The sequence below is a fragment of the Limulus polyphemus genome, unplaced genomic scaffold (genome assembly GCF_000517525.1).
Source record: "Limulus polyphemus unplaced genomic scaffold, Limulus_polyphemus-2.1.2 Scaffold313, whole genome shotgun sequence".
NCBI lineage: Eukaryota > Metazoa > Arthropoda > Merostomata > Xiphosura > Limulidae > Limulus > Limulus polyphemus.
In genome coordinates this window covers 525,412-545,404 of record NW_013665923.1, presented here as the reverse complement: position 1 = coordinate 545,404, position 19,993 = coordinate 525,412, and the positions used below count along the sequence as shown (strand labels likewise).

At 33.0% G+C, this 19,993-nt stretch overlaps 1 protein-coding gene across 1 annotated transcript in view; it reads left to right on the top strand.

The window, feature by feature from the left end:
* Positions 1-6,313: 6,313 nt before the first annotated feature.
* Positions 6,314-19,993, top strand: part of LOC111085287 (dorsal root ganglia homeobox protein-like) — a 50,171-nt gene continuing 36,491 nt past the window's right edge. Inside the window, exons 1-2 of the mRNA XM_022383154.1 lie at positions 6,314-6,411; positions 17,060-17,215. Of these exons, the coding sequence (XP_022238862.1) occupies positions 17,110-17,215 (106 nt within the window). The 5' untranslated portion in view covers positions 6,314-6,411; positions 17,060-17,109. The remainder of the gene's footprint in view (positions 6,412-17,059; positions 17,216-19,993) is intronic.

Genomic DNA, 19,993 nt, shown 5'->3' with positions numbered 1-19,993 from the left:
TCGGGTACTCCGGAGAAGCCCTAATTGACGTATGACAACCAGCCAAGACTACAAAGACAAAGTAGCCAGGCGACGCCTTGTGCATAATTCATGAAGTAAATAGTGTTAGCTCGAACTGTTAAGTACATCAGTGGCTCTTAATAGTGCAGAATTTACAGCTATCCCCACCTGCGGCATATGCTGTTGTAGGTAGTAGAAAGATATATACCGACCCGGATCTAAATAATGGAGAAAGATAGATAGATAGATTGATTGATTGATTGATGGATGGATGGATAGATAGATAGATAGATTGATTGATTGATGGATGGATGGATGGATGGATAGATAGATAGATTGATTGATTGATTGATGGATGGATGGATAGTAATAATAATTCAGTGATATCTAGCTTATTTAGGACACTCGTGATCAAACGATAAGATAAAGACTTTCTTTCTGTGTCTTTAAAAGTGAAAGTTGGCTTATCATTTGCAGATCCTTGCTATTTATACTCACTACCATTAGATGGCACTGTTAACTAAGATGTTTGAATAAATTATAAAGACAGAGAAGCTGTAAGTGATTCTCGAGTAGTCCAACAACAGTTAGTTCATTATTAAGCCTAGCTATTACCTAAATTCCCAGGCCTAGATATTACCTAGGTACTCTGTATAAGACAAATAGAACTACTAGAAATGCGAGTGATCTTTAAAAACTTCTAATACCATTTAGATAATCATTACACCTAAATATTCCCTGGGCCTGTGAGCGTTCGCTAAAACTAGCAGGTTTGTAAATGATCACCGATGTAGTCAACAATCATTTACATAATCATTAGACTTAGATATGCCCTGGGCCTGTGAGCGTTCGCCAAAACTAGCAGGTTTGTAAATGATCACCGATGTAGTCAACAATCATTTACATAATCATTAGACCTAGATATGCCCTGGGCCTGTGAGCGTTCGCTAAAACTAGCAGGTTTGTAAATGATCACCGAGGTAGTCAACAATCATTTACATAATCATTAGGCCTGACTCTTAACACTTAAGATCAATAAAGCTAGCAAACCTACAAGTGATCACACAAGGTATTTATGTAATCACTAGGTCTAGCTATTACTTAGGTTATCTGTCGAAGATCAATAAAGTTAGCAGATAGGTGAGTGGCCTTTTAGAACGTCTACTCATTTACGTAATCACTAGGTCTCACTATTTCCTTCAATCTCTTTCACTAAGATAGATAAAGCTAGGATATATGTGAGGAATCTTCATGAGGTTCAAGCTATTAACATAAGTATTAAGCCTAAACGTTATCCCTTGACGTAAAATTTGTGATAAAATCACATAAATTACGGATATTTTCTTCCTTATTCTTCTTAATTTGTCCATTTCGGATTGAAATCTAGGGGCGGGTAAAAATAGCACTTCAGATCAAATTTTTGTCTCTCACAAGTCATTACTCAAGAGGCCTTTCATACAATACCAGAACTTGTTAGCTGTGTTGACGTTGAGAGACAAGGTTTAACTAAAACGCTATTTATATACATAGTAACTTCTAACTAGTATCTAGGTTTTCTATAAGAAGGCTAGCGTTGTAAACTGCGGTTCTTCCCTGGTGGCTAACTCGCGGGTTATTGAAAAGAATCCAACAAGAACAATGGCGGATAATAACATCATGTCAAGTGATGCAATAGTGCAGAAGAAGAATCGAAGCAAACAATATTGCTATGAACTGGGATGGAACAATTCATGTTCAAAAGATCCCACAATCCCCCTTAAGAAATTCCTAAACGAAATTTTACACTAAGCCAGAAGAAAGAAGTTGATAAAAGCAGCCAAACAAATGGGTTAGGTTTACTTATTATACAAGTAGGTTAGCGCTAGGCTTCTTGAAGTTTTGTCAGAATATTCACTTCACTTTCTCTACCATTCTGGGTAAAGATTAAGTATCATCTAAAACGTTCTGTGTAATCAGTCAATCATGAAGAACAAAAATATTCAGCCATCTAACGTTGTGGAATAAAATAATTTTGCCAATTATATTTTGTAAACCTAAAATTTGATATACTCGATGTGTCATCTTTGTTACAGTTGAATGTTTTACTTGACACGCTTGTCACTACATTAGAATACGTTAAAATATTAATAAAACAGTAGTCCTTTTTTACAACTGTAAAAAAGATGAAGATCCAAGTAAATCAAGATGAAAAATATTCCGTTTCTAAAATGTCTAACTTGACGAAACGTTTTGCTCTTTATGATTACTTTACACTTAGGTGTAACTTTACACAATATGTTTTTGGTGAGATTTGTTTAGAATTTCTGAATTCACTTTTAAATTCAACTACGGTTTTTCCTGACTATTTTATCTCACTAGACTAACGTTACTCTGCCAACGTTTTAAATAAAATGTCTAAAATCTTTATATTATATAGAAAAAGTTGTTATTTCATTTTATATCAGACATTATTCTAAAACCATGTTCGATCTTCACTTACCACTTTCAGTATTTGTCACATTATAACATATAGTTGTTAACTTCCATTTAAAGGGACTTTGCCTTCTGTTTGAGGTAAAATGTTGCCTTAAGCCACGACTTTTATATTAATTTGGATTTTTCACACATCACTAACATGACTACTCTTAAATAACTTCTTCAACATCGATAACGAACTTTCTCCTATCTAAGATGATCAATGTTTGAAAACCCACAAAGTAATTCTAAACACATCATTTCCAAACATAAGGACATCTATGAACCCTTAAAACCTCATGACACGATCGGTAGGGGTGAACACTGGCTCCATCTCGTAGCTATTACGCTAGCCTATAGGACTGATGAAACTAGTTGATATGTGAGGGGTCTTCAAAGATGTCCAAAACCATTTACGTAATCACCAAGCCTAAATATTATCTACGTCCTTTACTTAAGGTCAATAAAACTAGGACATCTGTGAAAGATATTCCAAGACATCTATAACTATTTACAAAATCATCAACCCTAATCACTACATAGTATCTGTATAATATCAATCAAAATCTATTTGTGAGTAATCTTCGAAAACACCCAATACCATATATGATGAGTCTGAAAACTAGTTATGTTTTAAATCATCGTTTGAAAAACAAATTTGGTATTTGTTCTTTTTTCCACATGAGGGATTGACTTTTAGACCCACGTATTTTCAGGAAATCACGCTGGGAATCCATTCCTGAAGCTCATTCATTCCGCATCTCTCAGTTTTCGAGATACTGTCTGCACCTGGTAACAGCTTTGATCACTGGGTTATTTCTATGGATGAATATTGATATATTTCTTATCTTATTCATCTCTGGATTGCTTAATTTTACTTCTCTCGAAATATATACGTTGAATCAGAAGAGATAGAAAAGAAAAACATTACTGTGATGATAAAAAAATATTTTCACATCCATTCTTTTCATAGGCAACACTTATTAAATTTTTGAGCACATCGATTTCCTTCTGTTGACTAAACACAAAATCAAACAAATCTTTCAACAATCAGCGATACACTAGAAGTATGAATCACGAGACTTTATCCATCGTCTATTTAATTTAACCTAACAAAATATCTGCCAATAGAAATTGTAGTTCAGCAAAACTGATGTTCATTTCAGAGGAGAAGCACACATTTCTACAGCGTGTTGCTGTAAAGCCGGGTTTCTCGACGGACAACTATACATATTAAATGCTAATGATATTTATTTTATGAATACAATATTTTAGAGAGCAAACATATTTTTCAGAAAGAAACAGTAAAAAGATGAACAAACAGTTTATGTTTGAGACGTGAAGTGAATCTGTTAGTTTGAAGTGCTTCTGCATTTGGTAAAAAGGCTATCACAATGTTAAAGCGGTACTTTGTTGTACGTTCTAAGTAATAGTAAACAAAGTATGTTGGGTAGAAGGAAATGATAAACAAAACCCACATTTCATTGTATTTCTCATACACTGAATTGTGAGAACTTTTATGACCGTTTACTCTAACTCTTAAGCTCGATTTACATACTTGTTTTAGATTTTTGCATTATTATCTAAAAATATTCACGTTAAAAATAAGACCTTTCACCGGACAACAGATTGCTACAGTAAGGTGATGACTGTAACAGAGATGCACGTCAGATTAAATGGAAAATAAAAATTATTTTTTCACAGTGCTCCCTAAAAACAAATACTTGATGTTAATAATTTTAATCTTCCTGAAGCGTACTGGCCACGAAAAGCATATCCAATATTCAAACTGTGTAATCATGAAAATGTCGCAGACGAAGAGTGTCTTCACCATTAAAAGTTTCCTAACAACAAACGTGTGTGTATTTTTATGTATTTTGTTGCCCACTTTATCGTGACCACGCACACAGACTTTCTAATATTTGTGTAGCTTTCAAACAAGGCTTAAGTTTTTTAAATATTCGGCTACTAACTAGGGAATGCTAAAATTTTGAATCATGACAGAAGTGAAAATTCGAATTATTTACTTACCTAGTTTTCTTCCATAAGAAATTAACTGTTTGAGATTACCAAAGTTCCCTTAGTTTTCCAAGCGCTGAATAATAATAAAATTAAACAAATTAAGAAATAACCGTAATGTGATAAATGAAATACTTAACACTTTCAAATTCAGCGTCTTAACATCTGATGTTTCAAACACTCTATATTGAAACAATTATTATAATTAAATATCTTAGAACTCCAATCTCCTAAACACGTTACATATGTTACCAGTTTGCATATACAATGCAGCAAATATTAAGGTTGTCTTTTAAAGATACAATTACGTTTTCTTGGAGTGTAGTATCAAGTCATTTACGATGTCAGGTGATGTATAGTTTTATTAGGCCTATAAATAATCCGCTGATGTCCCAATAACGAAGAAGCACATTTTAAAAGCTTTACTCAATACTTTTCTTCTCTATAACTTGAAATAATCATCTTAGAATATTTCTCCAATGTTTAATGCTTGTCAATGATAGTAGATAAATAATTTTAACAAGCAATTTCAAATGTTATGGTCATGCAGAAAGTAGCTTTTAAAAAGCTGTACATTGCGTGGCTGTGTTGTGTTTTCTCGAGAGGCTCGTCAATTGTTAATGAACTTAAAACACCGTTAATAATCAAAATCATATAAAATTAAAATAAATTTATTAATAATGATGATTTGTTTTTTGGCACATTTGAACCTACCTATGCACCATCACTTACCAATATGGATCACTTCTATTTAAACTCATTACCCTATAACCACTTTCGATGATAGGGCATAAATGTTTACGTTCACATTTGAACCTACCTATGCACCATCACTTACCAATATGGATCACTTCTATTTAAACTCATTACCCTATAACCACTTTCGATGATAGGGCATAAATGTTTACGTTCACATTTGAACCTTCCTGTGCACCACCAATTACCAATACGGATTACCTCTATTAAAAAACATCCTATAGAATCACTTTTGATAATAGGTAAGAAAGACTACGCTCACACTTTAACCTTTTTAATCACCATCATTTGCAAACATAATTCGCTTCTATTTAAAAACATTATCCTATAAGTTCACTTTGGATAAGAAGTCAGAAAGGCTTAGGTTCACATAATGTAACAAATATCCCAGAGCAATGAAAGTACTTTTTGTATCCAAAAGAATACCATTTTTTTTTCTGACTGAAATAATTAGTCAGACTGCCAAAGACAATCCGATTGTTAAACAGCCACGAAATTATTTACGTGGTTTTTGCCCTTAGACTTAACTGAAAGCCAAAATGTAGTTGATTTAGCCCGACTTAACGAATGTTGATTTATTAAAAGTGACCGTTTGTCCAGTTTTTGAGCTTCTGATTAAAAAATTTCACACAACATTTTTAGCAGGTGTAGCTCTTTTATCACTTACATTCTAGTGAAAAAAAGTAGACAATATTTTCCATGTTCTCTCTACATTTTGTGTAAACAGTGAAAAAATGTAGAACTAAACAAACTGAGATAATAATCCACATTTTTCAAACATTTGGTGAACTTGGAAAATCCTTTACAAAATAAATTTAAATATTTTATTTTAGGATAGTTTGTCTTCATCTTTTGCTCCGTGGACTCCTGTTACTCGGTCAAGCTAAACCTTAAACTCACTACCGTATTGTAAATCTACCGAGCAATGGAGTAATTGATTTGTCTGTGGAATACCGCCTTCCGAAATGCTAACCAATCATTGTAACATTTCGAATGACGTCAAATGCTTGGATTGTCCGCCTCCTGAGTTACATCAACATGGCCATGGAGATAGAATCAAACAGCTGAGTGCAGTTCGGGAATCACGACGGTCTAGAAGTAACCAGGGCGGTCTTGGCCTCTTGAAGGAAGCACTTTCAGAAGGTGAAACAAACGGAATTTGATTGCTGTAATCCTTTTAGGGTAAGTTCTGATTGTAAACTTTTCAGTGCTAAGTTTTAAAACTTTTAATTTTAAATACCCACACGCACTATGAGTGCTCATAGAAAACTTATATGAAATACATATATACTTAGCGACTTTTCAAATAAAAATTAAATACCTAATAAACAAGCGCTATTTAAATTTTTGTATTAGTCATCGTTTTGACTTGAACATAATATTTTCTGCGCAAAACATGTTTTAGTCTATATATATTCTGGTGAAGATATATAAACTTAGGATTTTACTAAGTGCTATGGTTTCAGAGGACGAAACAAGTACTCTGGATGTTTTTATATTCGTTCGTTTTGGTAAAATTATAATTTCGAAAGATTTTCAATAAACATTTTATTCTGTGGCTATTAGATCTTATATATATATACATATCTGTATAATTTTGTGAAAAGGTTTGTATTAATTATGTAAATACTATACTGATGATTAACTTATTGGAATGGTTGATGTGTGTAACATAAATCGCTTAATTATAATCTAAAGTAAGGTGAGGGTTATGTCTAGTCAAGAAGAAAAGTAATGTTTATACTATAATCAGTACCAGTAGTGTACTATCTAACAGATAGCTATTATATATAACTTTTACAAACAAACAATTTGGTATCTTCTAACATTAAGCTTCTGTATAATTTAGTATCAAGATTGTCTATAACGTAACAAATAACTATTATGTTTATACTAACAGAGATTACGATTGTATATAATCTACACAAGTTAACAAGAATACCATTTTTTCTGACTGATTGTATATAATCTACACAAATTAACAAATGTGTATAATTTAAAATTAACGTTGTGTTTAATCCAAAAAATAAGATTTGCTATAGTCTAACCGATAAAGCATGCCTATGATGTAACATAAAAATTGTGTATAATTTAATATTAACGTTGTGTTTAATCCAAAAATAAGATTTGCTATAGTCTAACCGATAAAGCATGCCTATGATGTAACATAAAAATTGTGTATAATTTAATATTAACGTTGTGTTTAATCCAACAAATAAGGTTTGCTATAGTCTAACCGATAAAGCCTGCCTATGATGTGACATAAAAATTGTGTATAATCCAATAGATAATGATGGTAAGGAATTACCAGATGCGAGTGTGCATGATCTAACATATAACAATTGTATATAATCTGACAAATAATAGCTATATGCAGTTTGATAAGTATCTGTTGTGTTTACTCTAACAGATAGCGATTGTGTAATTTAACTAATAATGTTTGACATAGTTTAACCGGTAACTATTGTATAAAATGCAACAAATAGCACTTCTATATTATTTAACACTTAACTATTGTGTTGAGTCTAATAAATATAACGCTTGTCACAGGCTAGCAGATAACTCCAATGTATAGAGTAGCAAGAAATAATTATGTATATAACCTAGTACTTAGCAGCTGTATTAAATGTCACAGATGACGCTTGTATATGTTAATGACATAATAACTAGTTATTATGTATTATATAGTAGATAGCGTTTGACATAATCTGACAGGTAACAGCTGTGTGAAATGTAACATAAAACAGTTATATATATAATCTGACAGTTAACAGCTGTGTGAAATGTAACAGTAAACAATTATATATATAATCTGACAGGTAACAGCTGTGTGAAATGTAACAGTAAACAATTATATATATAATCTGACAGGTAAACACTGTGTGAAATGTAACAGAAAACAGTTATATATATAATCTGACAGGTAACAACTGTGTGAAATGTAACAGAAAACATTTATATATATAATCTAACAGGTAACTATTATGTAAAAGCTAGCAGCTAACAGCAGTGTTTAAACTCACAGGCAATGCCATATGTTGTTCGATATAGCTATTTTTGTCTTAAAATTTATGATAAACAGTATTCTTAGTTGATTATTTAAAAATCGAAACATTAATATATAACAAACTGAACATTCCACGTCCTTCCAACATTCGCAATCAATTGCACATTGTTTTATTAAATCGTGTAATTTGTAAATAACTAACAGCAAGACGTAAATAAATAAAAAAACAAGACGTTGCCACTTTCTTGCTGATACCAAAATTAACAGAGAGCGAGGATCACTTGCCACTTTCAGACCTGATTAGCCACACTCTCTATGAAGCTAGTGTGTTCCATTACTGGTGGGCCAGTTCTCCATGCGATATGAATACAGGAAGCGTGCCCCTTTAACGGAGAGGCAGGCGGGGTTATGTTTGAAGCACGTGCATGTTGGCAATGTACATCTATTGAATAGTCTGGTTATTAACATGATGAATTCTGCTTATGAATTACGGAAGAGGAAATAACAACGAAGAAGAATGTACTGGCTGTAACAAGCTTGTGCGTGCCGTACACAATGCGTTTTGAAGTAGTATTTAGGAAGAAAATCTACCACTATCGTATGCTTCCACTTCCGAATCGGAAGCTTGGTAGCGGGAAAGCTAGGCCCCGTCATCGACCACCCGCTAGGTACAATATATTTGTTGCATTATTAAGGGGGGTGATAATCGTTTAACAACCTTGCACAGTTGTATTCATAAGTGCTGTGTACCACTAAATCACGTACATAAAACGTGTTGCTTTAACATTTGCTAACTCCAACGGAGCCGAGTCGATGTAAGCCAATCTTTAAACGTACGAAAAGGATTTTATGGCCCGCGTGCACGTTTTCGGACAATCCTGTTAGTAAGACATAAACGTTTACTCGAGTTCTTCTATAATTTATTTTCAGATCGCTTAGATAAGGCCCTGGTAACTTGGGTTTAAAAACGGCAAGGCCTTAAATTTTTGATCTTAGCGTAAACTCATTAACTTGACTATTAATGTTTAGTAAATACGAGTATAAGTATTGAATATCTTTAGTTCTAAAGTACGCTTGATAGCGACGTGGATAACATGTACTTAGTTCAGATTTCCTTAATACTCGTTTATGGGATAAACTTTTAGCTTAAAATTCTAACGAGCTTTCCTTCAGCTTTCTGATTTCACTGATTACTTGTATTTTGTGAAAGATGTTTAATGAAATGCTACTTTAGTTTATTAAGATCAAGAACGACGATTAGAAAAAATCTACAAAAAAAAGAAGCATTCGTTAATTAAAACGAAACATCTGTGAGTGTTCTAATGCTCCTCAAAGTTTCAACGCAACGCATTAAAATCGCGTCTTCTACTTAAAGCAAATATGCTCACATTAATTTTATATATCGTGTTTACTTTAATTTAGTTTTAATATTATTGTATAAGTGTATAAAAGGGTAAGTCTATAACGTTATTATTATTTTGAGCCGAGAGTAAACAGCAAGTTGATTATAAATTACCAGTAAAAAGTTTAGTGACCACCATGGTGATTATCTTCGTCAGTTTCAATGTTATTATACTTCATGTGCAGCTTCATTCTGGTACATTTTCTATTCAGTATTTCAAGTATATACCTTAAATATTTATGCAGTGTTAAGTATTTAATATTTATGCAGGAATCCTCATTCTCGAGTTCACAGGTAACGCTTGTGTCTTTAATTCTTTCGTTACAAATGTTTACTAGTGTATCGCGATTTCCGCTGACTTGCAGCTTAGAAATGGACTATTGCTCATTAACAAGTTAAAAAGAAAAAAAGAGTGTGTGTGTTTTCAGACATATTATAACATTCAATGAGATCACGTGCACATAAACAAACTCGATAAACATGTTGGCTTATAAAACACTACCAATATTACGAAGAGTTTCAGAATTACGTATAGTGTCGCTAATACGTAATTAACATAACGGTGACTCAAAGTCTGCACAACGCCTGCAGAATTGCTTTCTTAACACAGCTTTAATGTATCACGAAATGCCGCCTACCATTCACGAGACGTTAACGTAAACCGTCTGAGAGCACATTTGGTTTTCTAGAAAGATATTGTCAGCAGATAATTTTATAAAGTCATTAAAGGATAAGGTATATATACACACTAATATTATTAAACCATTTCTTTCATAAGTCAAAAGCTCCACCTCTGTCTTTTCGGCTAGAGAATGTAATGAAACTGCACACTGAGAGTGTAGAGATTTTTCACGGGTAACAAGTGTGATGAAACTGCACACTGAGAGAGTAGAGATTTTCGACGGGTAGAAAGTGTGGTGAAACTGCACACTGAGAATGTAGAGCATTTTGATGGGTATCATGTGTGATATTACTGCACACTGAGGATGTAGAAAATTTTGATGGGTAACAAGTGTGATGTTACTGCACACTGAGAGCGTGGAGATTTTTGACGGGTAGCAAGTGTAATAAACTGCAAACTGAGAGAGTAGAGATTTTTGACGGGTATCAAGTGTTATGAAACTGCACACTGAGAATGTAGAGATTTTTGACGGTTAGAAATTGTGAAGAAACTGCACACAGAGGGTGTAAAGATTTTTGACGGGTAACAAGTGTGATGAAACTGCACACTAAAAGTGTAGAGATATTTGACGGGTAACAAGTGTGATGAAACTGCAAACTAAAAGTGTAGAGAATTTTAATGGGTAACAAGTGTGATGTTACTGCACTCTAAGAGTGTAGAGATTTTGGACGGATAGCAAGTGTGATGAAACTGCACTCTGAGAGCGTAAAGATTTTTGACGGGTAGAAAGTGTGATGAAACTGCACACTGAGAATGTAGAGATTTTTTACTAGTAACAAATGTAATGAAACTGCACCATGAGAGTGTATCGGGTTATTATGGGTAACAAATGTGATGAAACTGCACACTGAAAGTGTAGATATTTGTGATGGGTAACAAGTGTAACGAAACTGCACACTGATAGAGTAGAGATTTTTGATGGGTAAGAAGTGTGATGAAACTGCACACCGAGAGAGTAGAGATTTTTGACGGGCAACAAGTCTGATTAAATTGCACACTGAAAGTGTAGAGATTTTTTATGGGTAACAAGTGTAACGAAACTGCACACTGATAGAGTAGATTTTTGATGGGTAAGAAGTGTGATGAAACTGCACACTGAGAGAGTAGAGATTTCTGACGGGCAAGAAGTCTGATGAAACTGCACACTGAAAGTGTAGAGATTTTTGACGGGCAACACGACTGATGAAACTGCACACCGAAAGTGTAGAGATTTTTGACGCGTAACAAGTATGATGAAACTGCACACTGAGTATGTAGAGATTTTTGACGAGTAGCAAGTGTGATGAAACTGCACCATGAGAGTTTAGCGGTTTTTAATGGGTAACAAGTGTGATGAAACTTCGCACTGAGTATGTAGAAAAATTTGACGGGTAGCTAGCGTGATGAAACTGCTAGCCTGAAAATGTAGAGATTTTTGAAAGGTAGAAAGTGTGATTAAACTGCACTGTGAGTGTAGAGATTTTTGACAGATGGTAAAAGGAAGGAAACTGAACACCGAGAGGGTAGAGATTTTTGAAAATTAGTAAGAGAAAGAAACTGTACACTGAAAGTGTAGAGATTTTTTACAGATTGTAAGAGGAAGGAAACCAAACACTGAGAATGTACTTATTTTTGACAGGTGGTAAGAGGGTGGAACTGAACACTGAGAGTGTAATTATTTCTGACAGGTAGTGAAAAGGGGGAGACTACACGCCGAGAGTGTGGATAATTTTGAAGTGTAGTAAGAGGGATGAAAGTTCATCTGGGAGTACAGAGATTTTTGACTGACCAGTAAAGGGTTTTCAGTAGAAACAGTGCATTTGAGATTGCGATGGAAAAGCTTTTAAGTTTTTTCATTCCTTTGAAAATGCTACAGTAAAATGGTTTGGGATAATACACCATCTACTTTATATTTAACTTTTTAAATAACTTCTGATCAAAAGCAAGCTAAGAATATAGCTCAAGACTAAAATTAATAGAAAGAATAATGTATATGAAACATACTATACGCACCTGGTGTAATGAATCAATACAGCCGAAAACTGAAACTTTTAATGATAAGGATGCAATGAATCATCATCAGATGAGTATCTTTGATATAAGGATGCTTTTAAACATAAACCCAATGACATATTACGAGATCCAGCCAACGTAAGAGACTTGGATTTGTCCTAATTGCCTCCCAATAGCTCAGCGGCATGACTGATGTCTTATATCTCTAAATATCGGGTGTCGATACCTGCGGTGGGCATAACACAGTTAGCCCATTGTATAACTAACAACAATATAAACAAACAAACAAAATAGTCCTAATTTCATAAACTTAGCTAGCAATGCAAAATATAACTATTAATAGGTAAAATGAATAACACTAGTCAATAGTAGTTGAAATATTACAGCCAAAATTATATTTATGCTATGTGCACACATTTCTGCGTTAGAGCATCGTCAAGTGTAATAATTCTATTTTTTTGTTAGACATGAGATATTTATGATTTTTACATGTATTCTTTCATCACTCTGCTATTACAAAAACTAATAATCAGAAAAAAAATCCAAGTGATAACACTTTGAAACGTTTAAATTAATGTATGTGTGTGTTTTCTGAGTTAAATAATGTCTTACATAATTTCACAAGAAAATACTTCATGAATGTTTGTCTAAAGATATTTGCCAATTTTTTCTTTTGCAATAATAAGGTGCATTTGGAGTTTGTTCGTGAGATAATAAAAAACTAAGCATAGAATATGTTTTTCATATTTGAAAATATTTAGTCTTGAAACCGGTTTTTAGGAATGTGTAATTAAATGACAAAAAAATTATTTTCTGCAATTTCATTAAAAAACAAGATTACTGATATTTACAATAGTGGTTGAAGAATGCTTTACAATATTGATATCCACAATAAAGACTTGCATTCATATATGACTTTTAATGGAGGATTGCAATAAGACAACTAATAATTTTAATAATGCCTTTCTCTACTGTCCCTCTACGGTTTTCCTCTAAGAAGAGAGTGTAATAACTTTTTAACTTTACTTTTAACTATGATGCTGAATATATGGCGTTTTCCTCAATATCAAAGTTGATCTGTCAGGATGTTTCACAACACCCAAAGATTCCGTTGAAACTATTATTTTTTTATATAACGTATTTTAGAAGTCTTCAAATGCATTGATGTATAAGTATTATATATTCTGCTTCATTGTTTTTCTATTCAACAGAAATTGTGCAATTAAAGAAAAGAATTATTGGAGAAGTTTGAGCAACTCGATAAATCTCATATTATTATTAGAGCAACAAAAAAGTGAAATTGAAATACGATAATCAATTTTACGAAATTTCATAATTGACTTTGAGTTGAAAGAGATTTCAGCATCTAGGCAGATAGAAACTTAAATTTGTGTATGTGTGTGTTAAATTTTAATCGCATTGAAGTTACCTACATGACTGGTGTTAATTTTAAATGATTCTCACGAAAGAAACATGTCGCTTACTTCCTTTGAAACAAATAATGTCTCTTTACGTCTCTGGCCTGTCGCTTATTTCCTTTAGAACAAATAATGTCTCTTTACGTCTCTGGCCCATCGCTTACTTTCTTTGGAACAAATAGTGTCTCTTTACATCTCTGGCATATCGCTTACTTCCTTTAGAACAAACTATGTCACTTAAATTCTTTAGGTTCAAGCTATATATATATATATATATATCACTTTATTGTCTTTGGAACAAACTACGTCACTTAAATTTTTTAGGTTCAAGCTATATATATATCACTTTATATATATCAAGCTATGTGTCTCACTTTACCTTCTTTAGAACAAACTATGTTACTTAAATTCTTTAGGATCAAGCTATGTGTCTCACTTTACTTTTTTTGGAACAAACTATGTCACTTAAATTGTTTAGGATCAAGTTATGTGTCTCACTTTACTTTCTTTGAAACAAACTATGTCACTTAAATTCTTTAGGGTCAAGCTATGTGTCTCACTTTACTTTCTTTGGAACAAACTATGTCACTTCAATTCTTTAGGATCAAGCTATGTGTCTCACTTCACTTTTTTTGGAACAAACTATGTCACTTAAATTGTTTAGGATCAAGCTATGTGTCTCACTTTACTTTCTTTGGAACAAACTAAAAGTGACATAGTTTGTTCTAAAGGAAGTAAAGTGAGACACATAGCTTGATCCTAAACAATTTAAGTGACATAGTTTGTTCTAAAGAAAGTAAAGTGAGACACATAGCTTGATCCTAAACAATTTAAGTGACATAGTTTGTTCTAAAGGAAGTAAAGTGAGACACATAGCTTGATCCTAAACAATTTAAGTGACATAGTTTGTTCTAAAGGAAGTAAAATGAGACACATAGCTTGATCCTAAACAATTTAAGTGACATAGTTTGTTCTAAAGGAAGTAAAGTGAGACACATAGCTTGATCCTAAAGAATTTAAGTGACATAGTTTGTTCTAAAGGAAGTAAAGTGAGACACATAGCTTGACCCTAAAGAATTTAAGTGACAACTTTCTTTGAAACAAAATATGTCACTTTAATTCGTTTGAAACAATGTGCGCTTTTCTTCCTTTGAAATAAACTTTCAGTTTCTATGGGAAAATAAAACTGCTCTTTGCTTCCTTTGGAACAATCTTATATCGCTTTACTTCCATTGAAACAAACTTTGTCACTTAACTTAATTCGGATCAAACTATGTCGCTTTACCTTCCTTGCAGATATCTATATTAAGATAACCAAATACACGGAAGTAGGTTACGTTCGCTTGTAAGCTCGTAACGTGAGGAAACTATACGCTAACGAGACACTAAAACATAAGCTATGTTTACTTACCTTTGTGCTTGACAGATATGGCTGCCTTGAAGCTTCAAGAAATTCTATTTTTTTGTTTGTTTTTTCTTATCTTTTTATCTTAATACACTGTACGTAAAAAACGAATACAACGAAATGACCAACCTAATCCGTGGATTAAAAAAAAATCTCTTCGACAATCATAAAATTAAGACATTGAAATTCACTAGTCCTACTAATAACTTACATTAAATTTCTATGTGTTTCTCAATAATTACATAGCTACACACACGCTTATTTCAGTTATTTTCTACTGTCTATAAATTTAAATTCAATTCCGTGTTTTACATATCTATACAATAATATATAGATAAATTTCGTAATTTATGTAGTATATTCATACAAATCATTTAAATTGTACAACTATTTGTTTTAAACAAGACACGTTTTAGATCTCAGGTCGCAGGTCTGTAGCAAAAATACGGGTTTCTTGTAACTGGAGATATATTATGTTTATTGTCCCCAAAATATTATATTTATCTCATTAGAGAAGCTACATTGATTTTTATAATATCTAAAAAGTTTGGATACTGTGGTCAACTTGTGAAAACTATATCTTACACATCAATTAGTTACAAAGAAACAAAGCGATGGACGTTTCTAGTCTTCTATCTGTACTATAATCTCCAGTCATTTTAGCCACAGATCTATTGAATTTCTAGTCTCCTGTCTGTTCCACAGTTGCTGTAAACAAAACGCGGTGAAATCTTTCATTCTTCTATCTGTTCTATAATCTCCAGTTATTGTAGCCACAAACCTAAGGAATTTCTTGTCTCCTGTCTGTTCCACAGTTACTGTAAACAAAACGCGGTGAAAGATTTTACTCCCCTATCTGTTCTATGATCTCCAGTTATTGTAGCCACAAACCTATAGAATTTCTAGTCTCCTGTCTGTTCCACAGTTACTGTAAACAAAACGCGGTGAAATATTTCATTCTCCTATCTGTTCTATAATCTCCAGTTATTGTAGCCACAAACCTATGGAATTTCTTGTCTCCTGTCTGTTCCACAGTTACTGTAAACAAAACGCGGTGAAATATTTCATTCTCCTATCTGTTCTATAATCTCCAGTTATTGTAGCCACAAACCTATGGAATTTCTAGTCCCCTGTCTGTTCCACAGTTACTGTAAACAAAACGCGGTGAAATATTTCATTCTCCTATCTGTTCTATAATCTCCAGTTATTGTAGCCACAAACCTATGGAATTTCTTGTCTCCTGTCTGTTCCACAGTTACTGTAAACAAAACGCGGTGAAATATTTCATTCTCCTATCTGTTCTATAATCTCCAGTTATTGTAAACAAAACGCGGTGAAATATTTCATTCTCCTATCTGTTCTATGATCCCCAGTTATTGAAAGCACATTGAGATGAATGTTTCCGGTCTCCTGGGAGGGAGGGGACGCGTTACTATTGCGTCATAACTTTTGTATCAATCCTTACAAATGCTCATTTTGTAGGAAATACGTTATTTTATCTCTAGTATTTCGAGTGTTTTGTAAATAACTTGAAATAGAGCACTGTAAAACTCCTTAAACCTCAAATACGCTGTCTCCTTGGGTCAATTATAAGAAATAAGTTTTCCAAAAATACATAGAAATGCTTGTAAATTTCAGTTAAATTTGTTCATTAGTAACAAATGTATGTTTATACTTGTTTATAAATTTGTTCATTAATAACAAATGTATATTTATACTTGTTTGTAAATTTGTTCATTAATAACAAATGTATGTTTATACTTGTTTATAAATTTGTTCATTAATAACAAATGTATATTTATACTTGTTTATAAATTTGTTCATTAATAACAAATGTATGTTTATACTTGTTTATAAATTTGTTCATTAATAACAAATGTATGTTTATACTTGTTTATTTAACTAATCTAAAAATCTTTCACAGATTTGTTTCACCACTCCGTGAAAGCGATCGACTTATCTCTTCTGTTCGGTATGTTCTGTTATCATTGTCCGCTCTCCATTTCTGCTGGCACCGTCGGTCCGTCACGGCCGCCTCCCATGCATATGCCGTTATCCCTGTACTCACCAGCAGCTACCTGTAAGTGAATCTCATACTTCGTATGTGCATCGATATTACGGTTACATTTTTGTGTAAAGGATTTGGTAAGAACTTATAAAATTGTATGTAAAATATCACCTGGTTAATGAAAGCTTAGTTAACAATTATTGGGCAATCAGAATTTTATGAAGGTTGTGGAACTGATTCTAATTATATATTTATTTGAATGATAAAATGTAAATTATATGTACTTACTTGAAAAGTACTTACCAATGAAAAGTATTGATCATAACAGTTTGGATAGAGACTGTTATAAATCGTTTTATTTCGCTATTTTAACTCAGTATTAAAACAAACATATGAGACTCAGTCTCTAATTTATTTATTTCGAAACAATCACAGTAGGTTTAGTTTCTTTGTAAATTAGAATGCGTGCTCTCTAGTGGCAAGGTTTTGACAAAAACAGTTTATTTTGTCTATGAATGCCCTTGTAATTTATTTACCCTATTAGACTTCGTAAAAAGCACTAACAGTAATTTTAATTTGCAAGTTTCATCGCGGTAATTTCTTCAGTTGATATAATCGGTACACAGAGGTGACAAGGTATTTAGTATTATCAACCTGAACCACACCTTATGCGACACATAGCCTAAACCTGAACCACACCTTATGCGACACATAGCCTAAGCGGATAGTTCAGAGACCTCATGAATAAATCATAGACATTCCTAATTTAGAACTGCTGATCAGAAGGAGATTAACCATTTAGCATCACTCACCGCCTACGTGGCTACTTTTAACAAATATCGGGATTAACTGTTACTTTTATAACACACCAAGAGCTGAAAGTTTGTTTGTTAGATGGCTCATTGTAACACTCTGTAGTCGAAACACAATCTGTATCTTTCTTACGAATAATAAAGTAGTTTTGGATTAAAAACGGCAATAAACAAGTTATAAACCTCACATTCGTGAGAACTCACGCCACCATTAGCATCTGCTTAAGACAGTATAGTAAAACTCATATGCGTGTGAACTCATGCTAACACTAGTACTTGTTTAAGATGTGAGTAAAATATTTGTGTTAAGTTATGCTAACACTGGCACCTTTTTAAGATGTGCAAATTTCACACTTATGGGAACTCATATTAACTCTGACACTTGGTTAGAACTGAATTGCCCGAAATGACTAAAAATATGAAAATCTGGACGATTTTTGTGAAGAAATTTCGATGTTCAGATTTTCAATGTATATTCGAACAACTAAAAATGTCATTATGATGCTCACTATCAAAGTTGCTGTTGTGATAATTTCAACAAAATATGCTATTAAGATAATACAACTACATATAATGTTGTGTCATTTACAAATCAGGTAGTGTTATGACAATTATCTCAGTATACGCATGCCGAAAGAACAACGAAATTAGTACTGTTATGTACATCTGAATTTTAATTTTATGAAGTTTATGTATTCTACTCAGTATGAGATACGGCTATGCACTCCGACTATCTATTTGTCTGTCTGTCAGTCTACTTGTTTATTGCTATCGTATAGCTTCACAAAATCTCATTTTCTCGTATCATACAGATTTAAAAGGAGCTGAGTTCATTATGTTATAGAAGAAATGCCTTTCTCATCGAGAAAGTATGCTTATTCAATTTTCTTCACAACTGATAAGTGAAGCTTCGGTATATAGAAAGCGTTACCATGATAAAATGAAAACCTATTTACTGGAGTACAGTAGGCAATTATTAGCACAAGCTGTTAGTAGTGGTGCTCGGTTCGCATTGCCTTGGGCTGTTTGCCCATTTCCCAAGAATATATGTTCAGTGAAACTAAATACTCTCCGTGTTTGCATATCTTCTTTGCCGTTACGAAAAAGCGCCGTCTAGCGCTTAAAGGACAAATAAACTTAAAAAAAAAAAACATGTATGCGATATCATTAGAGATTATCTGCGTGCATAAATAGATATGGATTTGTGCAATTCTTCTATAAATAGTTCCTTCAGGGCGATATTCACCAAAGAAGATGAAAGTCAACACGTTTGTAGAAAGAGACGTGAACACGGGTGCCTAAGTTACAGCACATATAAACATTACATTGCCTTAGTTTATTAAATTTTCCACGGTCTACTAAATTCGAGGACTCTTATACTTAAGTTGTTGTTTTTCGTATTGTTGTTCGTTCTGACAAGAGTCACTACAGTGTTCATTCTGTCACAAGTCCCGAAGTGAAATTAATCGGCATGTTCAGTGTTCCAAAAACAACAAAAGATTTATGGTATTAAATGAACTTCAATGTGTATCAAGTGAAAACAATGTTCGTAAAATTGTAAAGCACCAGGATACTAAATAGTTATGCGCACAATAACAGAAGCGTGCCCACGATGGGTCATCTCAGAAATTGCAATGGTTTCTTACATATATAAACTAGAACAGCTCCTGTGATAACCGTAATGACTTACAGTTGTATTATTAGATTAAACGTGGCATGTTTGGTTTACATTAAGTCCTCGTAAAAAAAAAAAAACTTAATATACGCGTGATTCTTGTGTACGTTACGGTTTGCTTAGTTTTAGTAGATTCTTACAACAAGAGTATTGTATCATGGTTGCATATTTTCTAAAGTATGATGTGGATCTTAACAGATTATTTTAATTGTTGCAATAGGTAATTTTAAATTTGGTACCGAGATAGGGGTTTCTGCAGATCCTAGAACAATAGTAATGTATCATGGTTGAATATTTTCTAAAGTATGATGTGGATCTTAACAGATTCTTTTAATTGTTGCAATAGGTAATTTTAAATTTGGT